A 10,935-nucleotide genomic window follows, 5' to 3' on the forward strand; every position below is an offset into this window, starting at 1 on the left:
AAGTCCTTATACGGCTCTCTTTAAATGCGCCAAATATTAAATTACAAAATTTGTTCCCGCTCCAGGATAAATGTTTTTTAGAGTATTCCGCAAGTTTCCCATTCAAATATTTTATAAATCAGTGTGTTGTCTTATTTTACCGAAACAAAAATCAGATCTATAAACGCATATCATAATAGCAACTTGACAGCTTATTTTAAAAGTAACTTGGCGTCGTTACTACTATATGATCATGCTGCATTTGCATTTGTTTTATTATTATTGTTGGAGATTTGACCACCCGCTATGGAAGCTGTTATTATGTCACATTTATTTGTCGTTTGGTTTAGACGTCACGGGGAAAACTATAATAGCCATAAAATAATCCATGAAAAGTTGGATACAATTATAACGGCTTAAATTTCACGCATGCGGCTTTGGTTAACGGCCATCAATTTTATGCGCAACGCACCGGAAAAATACACTTAGCCCCGAGTTAATCCCGATAACAATTTATCAATCAAACGCTGGTGATGTTCATGATGACCTAACATGTTGACTTCCAGATAGTTCGATCAGTGTGAGGTGATTTACATTTCAGAGAATGTGATGAGGTGAAAAATAATAAAGCCTAAAAGTGTCATTAATTTGTATTCTGTGGCGTGGTAAGTGTGGCCTTGCGATTTAGACTGAGTCTCCCGTACGTGATGGAAATGTTTGTTTAATTAAGCCTGATGAAATCCGTAAACTTAAGACGGTCATTAAAATATCGTTAATCAATATAAGATTTCTGGAGACTCGCATCATCACGAATTCTTCCTATTGTTTAAAATTTAGCCAGCAGGACTAGATTATCAAATTACTAGGGGAATAGCAAACTCTCTTTCCACGAAAGATCTTAAGGTCTTCCTATTTATTTATTCATCTTCATAATACTATCTTGTTCAGGCACCTTTATGGCAACGGACTTTTATGGAAGTAGATAAAAAAGAAGAACCACTTCAATACCCTAATGCAGGGCTACTCAACTGGCGGACCGAATCCGGACCTTTCGGGTATTTGATTCGGACCGCGCCTTATTTTTCATTTTGAATCATTAGCCCCACTTTTAAAGTATCCTTTTATCAAATCACTTTTATAGATTTATATACATATGAAAAGAACTATAACGCCATAATAAACAATCTTGATTATCCAATAATCATTAGTCGACGAGGAAGTGCGTGTTTAAGGATGCCGAAATATAATTTCTGAAAAGACCTGACCCAAATATTTTTGAAGTTTCGTATGCGGATCTTCGGTAAAAATAGTTGAGTAGCCATGTAGTAGTAATCTCCCGTGTTGGCAAAATTACATAGTCATAGATTAATAACTTTGGTAATTCCCACCATTCCCAACTGTCTTACGCTGTAAATATCTGGTGGATATATTCGAAATGAATACAACACAACGCCGCATAGTGTATTACTTATTGAGGTTGGTAAGTTCGACAAAATTTTATGTTGTGAATGACTACAGTGCTTATATTCTGTAATGCTCAAATAATCAGAACCGAATTCGGTGCCATCGCCGTTACTGTATATAGTTCCTCTAAGCATTTGTCTTTTCCTCGAAATTAGTCCTACAACGAGTCGAAAAGTTCACAAAACATACTATGATATTCTAGAAATCATTTGCATCTTTAATACTGAAAATAGAGTGAAGCGATTTGTATTTCCAATAACTATACATGAAAAGCACCAACAGGTTAGTAAAATGACTTATGAGTTCACTTCGTGTAACCAAGAATCGGGCGTTATTGGCTGTCTATGTTCAATGTGGAACATGTAAATGTCTTCATCCATCATTTCTTGAATGATGACGTTTGAATTTTGATCTGTTGACAATACAAACTCGATGACGTCAGAAAATTTGAACTGACGCCAATTTTCATTTTAAACTTGAAAACATGACAACGTAATTCAATTTGCTATATTTTAATTGCAATGAAATAATAATGTACTTAATAAGAATATATATATGGAAATGTAATTTACTGTTGAAAGGTAAATTAATATTGGTTCTGCGAAAAACCAAATAAAATTTGTCATCATGGAGCATTTTAAAATAACCAATCAAGAGAATCTTAGAAAGAAAAGGAAAAAAAACAATATTGAAACCTTAATTGGACAAGCTTTAAACTATGATACTCTATCAAGCAAGGATAATAATGCGCGAAACATGCTCGGCTGAGCGAGTATACGTTTTCGCAGCGAATACAATTTAAGGTGCTACAGACAAGATTGAAACTTTGAAATTTCAATTTTAAAACGAACAAATACTTTAATTTAAAACGAAAATGAATAACACCTTTCACACGTACATGAAGTTTTTTTGGTAATTAATATTTAATGTTGATCAAGCGATCAATAAAAAAATTAAAGTATATTAAAAAGATAGATAGATATTATAAAGATATTTTGTTTGAAACTTTCTCACGAATCAAAGAGAATAAAACGGACGCAATGAATGCTAATGGAATAAATACTCAGACACTTTAATAATACACAAAAACTTAATATTATGATGAAAAAAATATTTTACTAAAATTTTTGAACGATTTATTAGCCAGTTTTATAGTGTAAATATTATTGTAGCAAAATCGCGATAATACTGAAAACAAGGCCGGTGTGCTATATTACATTATCCACTCTTTCCGATTTCATACTAAAACCATTTGAAGATCATACCGTACGCTTTAAAATTTTGGACTTCTATTTTGGGAGTCAAATTACAGAGATGATTTTTGAAAACAAAATAAAAATAGTTCAAATATGCAGCGATTTCACTTCAATCGAATCTGTATTAAAATTAATTTATAGTAATTCAATCAGGCAATAACGCAAGGTTCACATCCCAGTATTTGATTTCAAACAAAAAAACACTCATAGAAAATACTTCTTGTTGTTTAGATTAGCAAGGTTCATTTATACATGCTTGGGATAGAAAATGTTTTCCGTGTTACGCGAGTTCGTACACTTGTGATAGTATTGAACTTTAATTCAGTATTTGTTCTATGTTTGCATAAAGGCATGCAGTTAGGTATTATAGGCATTTTGGTTTGCTTAAAACAATAATCTTGTTGTGAAAATATTTCGGGTTTGAAAGACTGTTTTGATCAATTGAGTGCTGAGGTTGATCGAAAACACTACGCGGTTTAGGGTTAGGCTGTCTCGGTCATTTGAGTACAAGTTCATTGATTCAATAAAAACAAAGATAGGTTCCCTTTCTGCTCCATTGCAGAATTTTTAGAGCAACGTTTGAGGCGAAATAGGTGGAAATAAATTTGCTAATCACATTTCAGCGTGACAACTTCGTTTATTTAGGAAAATCTGAAAAATTCGATTTGCCAATTAAAGTTCAAAGTTCGTGGTCTTTTCCGCGTTATTAGGATCAAAGGCTGCAAAAGTTTACGGATCGGTCATGTTATCTGCTGTGTAAAGCGATGTTTATGCCAGTGTTTACGATGCCCTCATCATCACAGGACGCGGATAAAAGCAGCATTATGAGACTTTATAGTGTTTGTTTAAGTGAAAAATATTCTAGAACAGGTTGATTATTTCTGGTGACAGTATACAGTACTAAAAATCGTCTCATTCAAGGTTATTTCACGGTAATTTGAATACTGTACCAAGGTGCGGACATACGTACAGCAATAAAATCGTGAGAATTAGGGACAAAATTATTTTGAAATAGCGTTTCCCCACCTTATGATGATCGAAAACATTCCGATGTAAATTTATGTTATTGCCAAAATACTTTCACCGGAAATCTAATGGCCATTTTGATCACGAAATGTTTTTATGTCAAACTTGAGCCATCATTGAAAAATTTTTTTTTTGCGCAAAATCATTTGTGGTCGTGATCGATCGGTTACATAGATTGTGGGTACAGTACTTGGGTGCAAATAAAAGCACTTTTAATCTGATGTATCCCATAACGATCTCGGCACAGGTTTACAACTAAATTTTATGCGATCATAATAGGCGACTGTATTTACCACATATTCCATTAAAATTCTAAGGGGTATTGACAAGTCGGGCATGAAAATTTGACCCTTCATGTCGCATTTTGATGAGATAAATAGAAAATGAAAATCTTTTGGTCGTCATGGGAGACGCCTCGGATGTTCTACTAAATGCAAACGATCATAACAATCGAAAATTTTCAAGGAAGATTGTGGAAAAGCAATAAAGGAAGAGTAAACAAGGCTGTTATTTTGAGTTGCAGCGTCGGGCAGGCATTTGCACGATCGCTTGATTCAAACTGAATAATATTTGGCGTGATTGAAGCGTGATTGTTATTTAGTTATAAATAATTTGCTAAGTACTTTTATAAGAAATTCTGCTTATTCTATGAAAGCAAAATCCGCAAGGATCGGATAATGATCGGACACATTCCCATGAATTTTATAAATATCAGTCAATATTTGTCCTTCGACAAGTCTCAATCCCCTGTAAAATATATGATCTACAGCGGCCCGTCGGTTTAGTAACGTAGAATTAGGGGGATCGGAAGAATTATCGAGGCATTCGCAAACACATTTACTGTCGTTTGACGGACAATTATCTTTGCAAATCGTATTCGATGTGTCATTCAAAGTCCTTCTTGACGGCCACAAAACACTTTTGAATCCTAAATCGTTATCAAACCATATATCTAGCTCTGGCTCTGACGGATTGATATTAAAGTCTCCCATTACAATCACGGGATCTTCTCTTGGTAATTTTCGGATATCATCGTGCAAAAACGACATTTGTTGTCGAGATAAATCAGACGATCTTTCACAAGTCCAGTTTTTGTAAACTGCATGCAAGGTGTAAAAATGGATTGTCTTGTTATGACGGCGCGTCACTAATCCACTTCCTAGCTCGATATCATTCGACTCTTGGCACAATGATTGGACATTACACGCCATTTTGGCCATGGTGTAACTCGGAAGTTTTCGTTCGTCACCATTGGGCAATACACTGGCAGATTTGTCAATGATTTCCAAAGTAGACAACATTCCAACCTCAAATGCACCTTGCATAGGATTTACGATCTTTCCAGCACGTCTGCATGATTTTGAATTCTGCTGCAAATACCCAAAAGTGTCCTTTCCACCCCAATATGCTGGAAGCGTGTTAGCTTCTTGCAACGCCAAAATATTCGGGTTGTATTCATCCATGATTGTTGTGATAGAGTCGAGATTATTTCGACCGTTCATTTTGTTGCCAAGCAATATATTCCAAGTCATGACACGGAGGTCAAAATTGTTTTTATTATTTGCTTCGCAAACAGGTGCAGGTGCTGAAGCGTCGCATGAAATTTTATATTGGGTTGATTGATATTTTGAAATTCCCGCTGATATAAGAATAATGAATATGAACAGTGCTTGACTAGCTTTTTTATATTTTCTTATTTCCCAAAACTCCTTTCTGCTTTGGTCAGAAAAATTATTCGTTGGCTTTCGTTTTGAATCTGGCGATAAAAGTGGGCCGGTAGATGAAGATCTCAAGCGGTCGACGACATTGATTTTACCCTTTACAATGGGGCAAATTATTAATGGTAGAATGCCTAGAATAACTTCGATCCATGTTATGAGTCCTATTTTTCCATGCACAATGCTTGATAGTTGTGGATTGATGAACATGATTTTCAAGACGTGAAGAATAAAGAAAACAAACCCGCTCATACCGACGAGGACTCCAGGCAGAGCAGACGTTGTTTTTCTTTTTCCGTTAGTTTGAAATGTTTTGCACGTTGAAGTAAGATTTGAAGATGAGAATAAAACGATCCGAAATAACAGTGGAAATGAAAGGCATAACAGACAGGAACCGAATAAAAACGAACTGTTTTTTGTGTAAAGAATGAGAGATGTCCCAACGATCAGTAAGATGATAATGAATCCATGCATTCCGATCTGGAAGATCCTATGTCGCGTTGCCTTGAAAGAAAATATGAGTATTATTTTTATTTCCTACAATCTTCATTAAAACAAATGAGGCAATGGAAGAGTTAACGTTTATTAAGGGTATGGTTTTACCCGGTCCTGCCAAACCGTTATTATTCCAATTCTACCTGGCCAATCTAGCGAGGTTTGAGAAGTTGTGTATGTGCAATGCCGAACCTGGAATATCCCGGTCCTGCAAGGCCTATGTCTCTCTCCAGACCTGTGAATTCCTAATTTGAATGTGTTTGCGCAGTAAACTCCTCACGCAGTCTGTGAGACGTTTTTTATGTTAAAGTTTTCAATTCTCTTATAGGTGAAAAATAATTTCGCAAAGCTGAATTTGTCAACGACTCATTACAACAAATCATCTGCTTCCGTTGTAATGAATTATTCAATTATATTATCATCATTTTAATCCCTAAATATGTCTTCATTGCAGTAATAAAGCGTAATTTGAATGATTCACGTCGGCTATTGGTCACAATCTAATGCCTTCGCAAAAACCCTTTCGAATCCCGATTTTTATGATCAAAGAAAATTATCTTTAACGAGTGGACTATGGAATGCTATTAAAAGCATTTCGTCTATTATCTTTGGTATTAAAAAATTCAAACAGAAATGATTTTATATGAAAAAAGTGAAATAAATAGGTTCACAAAAATACCTGAAATTTTGAAGTGGAATTTTCGTCCGACTCTGTGTCTCTAAATTTTGATAAAGCCTCCACATCCACAAGAATGGCTGCAAGACAGCCCACAGCAAAGCTTGCCAATATGAGATTCCCGGATAAGTATGTGGGAATTTCTCCCCAGAGACACAAAACGTCGGGTGATGATAATATCCACAGCGAGAGTGACGAAAGAGATCCTATGGCGGTAGCAAGAATTATAGCGTAGAAAAATGCGTAACACTGCTGTGCTGCTACCGATATATTTGCATTATGAACATTGTGATCCGGGACAGACGCTACAATAGCATTATCCTTTATTGGACTTGGTATTTGGTGATCGTTTGGATTCTGACAAAGAGTAGTGTCTTTCAATAGGTCGTCGTGTGCCTCTGGATATTTTTCATCGTATTGCAGTTTTGTCGATATTGAAAATTTATCTTTATCCAATTGGTCACTATCATTTGCGTTTGCTTTATAAAGCTGAACTTGTGCTTTGAAATAATTATCGTGGTTACCGTTACATTCTTTCGAGCTGTTGTCGATAGTCTTGGATGAAATTAGTTTTTCCATTCCACCGGTAACCTTTACCGGTTAGGCAAGGTACATTGATGCCTAGGGGTCATCGTCATTTTTATTTTAAACTATCGTTCATTGGACACGAAGTGGACATAACGATCGTTTCAAAATATTGTTGTTATTGTTATTTGTCTCCGTCTTCATTTTTGAAAAATCGCTTTTCTCTTCGAATACTGGACCAATTGCTTTGAAATTTTCAGTGGTTAAAGATAAAATTTTTCTCCAGAAGTGTCCATATATTTGAGCATAGCTCTCTTGTTTTTAATTTATGAAGGATTTCCGGTTTGACGCCCTAATACAGGGGTGGGCAACATACGGCCCGCGGGCCGGGTGCGGCCCGCGATGAAATTTTGACCGGCCCGCTGACTGTATCCAACCACACTCTGTAATGTGGTCCGACGCATCATTCCTGAGAGTTGCCGATTGCTCTACTCTCACCGCACTGTCAGTGCGAGCTGGTGAAATACTCAACAAACAATTGCGTTAGCACACTTGTTAAACAAACAATATGAGGGCAAAGCAGAGAGCGTTGTAAACATTCCCCACTACTGTTATCAGTTATATTTAGATTCTAAATATTTTAGAAGTTAGATTTTATATAAAGTTTTAGAATGAAATATCTCAAGAATTGTAAAGTTAACAGAGAGTGTCGAGCATTTAACAAAGATTGGATACCGAAGTATTTTCGTAATAATCCGGCCCGCAGAGGACTTCATTTTCCAACATCTGGCCCGCCTACTAGAGAAGTTGCCCCTGCTCTAATATATACTTTTGACGTCGTTGTTGAAGAGGGGACTCATTGTCTAAATCAGGCCCTGGCTTTATGTCTAAGTCATGCGAATGATAGATTTCTTTGAAAATCAGCAATCTTAAGTATATATGATTGTTCAACAGCACATCTAAACTGCCAGCCATATAATAAGTTTTAGCTAAAATCGTGTACAAGAGTCCGATTGTAATGCTATAGTATTACGTGAATATTGATCACGTTCGATGCAAACTCGCTTTTGGCACTCTTTTGTATTTGTGCGGCTTATACTTGTGTCTACCAGATAACAATGCCGCGTCAAAGTATAACCTTTGCAGCCTAGAAAATAGAGCAAAACAGGAGCCACATTTAGTATTGCTGGTAACTAATGAGTGAAAGAGTAGCAATCTTCTGAACCTTTTACTTTTTATCATTTCTTTTACTCACAAAATAGTGCGAGATATCTACTGAGTTGTATACTGCAACTGCTAAGAAGATTTGGGCAGAGTGGTTATCACGATTACCTTGACAAGCATTGTTACCACTAATCCGTTATCTGACTGTTTGCAACACAAAATTATCTACTAACCATGCATGTTAAAAATATTTTGAAGTGGTGATCAGTATATGTGAAAATATGCAAGCGATGCAAATTAAGATACCAATCTGGCTTCAATACATCATCGTTGTGGTGTTGGTGTTTCTTCACAGTGTACTCATTAGATACACAAGGTACTGTGGTACTGCGTACTCCACCGTTTACGTGCCATTTTAATGTTTACTATGACAAGTCGTGGTGTTCTTATGTTCAATATAGCCTGGAATCTGTATCCTGTTATTCTTCATAAAAATACTTTAAAATTTATTGCAATTATAATTAATGAAACAAAACGTAAGTAGTCGTAAACGTTTAAACCTTATCGATAGGGTATTTGACGTTTAATTTTGAACTATAAGTTTTTATACCTGTCAATTTTCATCGCAACTAATAATATTGTCATGAATATCAGATTGCCTGCTTTTGCTTAACTTATGCGTATGTGCTTTTGAATTTGAGCGTTTTCTCCGATTTATTTAATGATTTAGGTTTAAACTATTTTATATTCAAACTCCGAAGTATGATAACTCTTCATCATTATAACGCTACTAGCCCTGATATGCAACCACATGGTAGAACTAGAGAGCAAAGAAATCTTCGGGATACCGTATCGATGGAAACGTGAACCCAATTGACCGGGCAAACGTGAAAAACTATATTGAATTTCTATCCCATACAAAAAAATTGAAATAGTTAAGATTACCTGATAACAAACCGCTCAACCGTGTAATTAGAATTACATCAGCCATTCTGCTTCTGATATTTTTGCAACGGTTAGTAGGCCTAGTTTGGATTTAACCTGGTATGCTTTATTTGTGGACATTGGGTTTTTAAGAAGATAGTCAAATTAGTAATCTGTAAAGAACCTGCACGTCAAATTTCCCAGCATATCATATCCTACAAATTGTAAAGCAGTTGGTTATTGCTAATATCTAGACGTATATAATTTAGCACTTTGTATCATAGTGTATGGAAATGTTAAAAATATTTTGACGAAAAAATTTTTGGGATCCAAATGGTTTTGCTGCAAGATAAAACAGTCGTTTGTGCTTTCTCTTTCGTCAATTCATATTTAACAAACAGCAGATTAACGTTGTTATTATATCTTAACATACAAATATCATATGCTCAGGGCCGATTTGACCGATTTTATCAAATTGGGCCCCGTCCTTTTCTGTATTATGAGGTACAAAGTCCTACTGGAAATGTAAAATGAAAAGTGAAATAAACTTTCTCATAATATTTATTTGTCATGCATGATAAATTAAATTATCGTTATGTCGCCATTAACAATTAAATTCTTCTGTTCTGCTTTATTTCAGAAATTTAGATTAACATGTTATTAAATGTCAATTTTTTGGGTTTTTATGTATGTTTTTTTTATGAAATATGAAAACCCATCAATTTAACTATAAAGAGTAGGGGCCCCGCCATCGGATTTCGAAACGGGCCGCGCAATTCCTAGCACCGGCCATGCATATGCTACACAGGAAAAAGTCCTTATACGACTCTCTTTAAATGCGCCAAATATTAAATTACAAAATTTGTTCCTGCTCCAGGATAAATGTTTTTTAGAGTATTCCGCAAGTTTCACATTCAAATATTTTATAAATCAGTGTGTTGTCTTATTTTACCGAAACAAAAATCAGATCTATAAACGCATATCATAATAGCAACTTGACAGCTTATTTTAAAAGTAACTTGGCGTCGTTACTACTATATGATCATGCTGCATTTGCATTTCTATTATTATTATTGTTGGAGATTTGACCACCCGCTATGGAAGCTGTTATTATGTCACATTTATTTGTCGTTTGCTTTAGACGTCACGGGGAAAACTATAATAGCCATAAAATAATCCATGAAAAGTTGGATACAATTATAACGGCTTAAATTTCACGCATGCGGCGTTGGTTAACGGCCATCCATTTTATGCGCAACGCACCGGAAAAATACACTTAGCCCCGAGTTAATCCCGATAACAATTTATCAATCAAACGCTGGTGATGTTCATGATGACCTAACATATTGACTTCCAGATAGTTCGATCAGTGTGAGGTGATTTACATTTCAGAGAATGTGATGAGGTGAAAAGTAATAAAGCCTAAAAGTGTCATTAATTTGTATTCTGTGGCGTGGTAAGTGTGGCCTTGCGATTTAGACTGAGTCTCCCGTACGTGATGGAAATGTTTGTTTAATTAGGCCTGATGAAATCCGTAAACTTAAGACGGTCGTTAAAATATAGTTTTCAATATAAGATTTCTGGAGATTTGCATCATCACGAATTCTTCGTATTGTTTAAAATTTAGCCAGCAGGGCTAGATTATCAAATTACTAGGGGAATAGCAAACTCTCTTTCCACGTAAGATCTTATGCTATTCCTATTTATT

At 35.4% G+C, this 10,935-nt stretch overlaps 1 protein-coding gene across 1 annotated transcript; it reads right to left on the bottom strand.

Annotated features, from left to right (window-relative positions):
• Window positions 1–1,645: 1,645 nt before the first annotated feature.
• On the bottom strand, window positions 1,646–7,201 carry LOC144417154 (uncharacterized). The gene is made up of 2 exons (XM_078109745.1): window positions 6,618–7,201; window positions 1,646–5,947 (listed from the first exon to the last, which is right to left on the bottom strand). The coding sequence occupies exons 1-2, from the start codon at window positions 7,191–7,193 to the stop codon at window positions 4,367–4,369; spliced, it is 2,157 nt and encodes a 718-aa protein (XP_077965871.1). The 5' UTR covers window positions 7,194–7,201; the 3' UTR covers window positions 1,646–4,366.
• Window positions 7,202–10,935: the final 3,734 nt, after the last annotated feature.

Source organism: Styela clava, chromosome 2, assembly GCF_964204865.1.
Source record: "Styela clava chromosome 2, kaStyClav1.hap1.2, whole genome shotgun sequence".
Classification (NCBI taxonomy): Eukaryota; Metazoa; Chordata; class Ascidiacea; order Stolidobranchia; family Styelidae; genus Styela; species Styela clava.

Excerpts from the sequence above, each read along its gene's own strand:
- LOC144417154 (XM_078109745.1), bottom strand. The coding sequence starts at position 7,193 with ATGGAAAAACTAATTTCATCCAAGACTATCGACAACAGCTCGAAAGAA. Across the intron at positions 5,948-6,617 it reads ATTCCACTTCAAAATTTCAG|GCAACGCGACATAGGATCTT; the intron begins GTATTTTTGTGA and ends TTTTCTTTCAAG.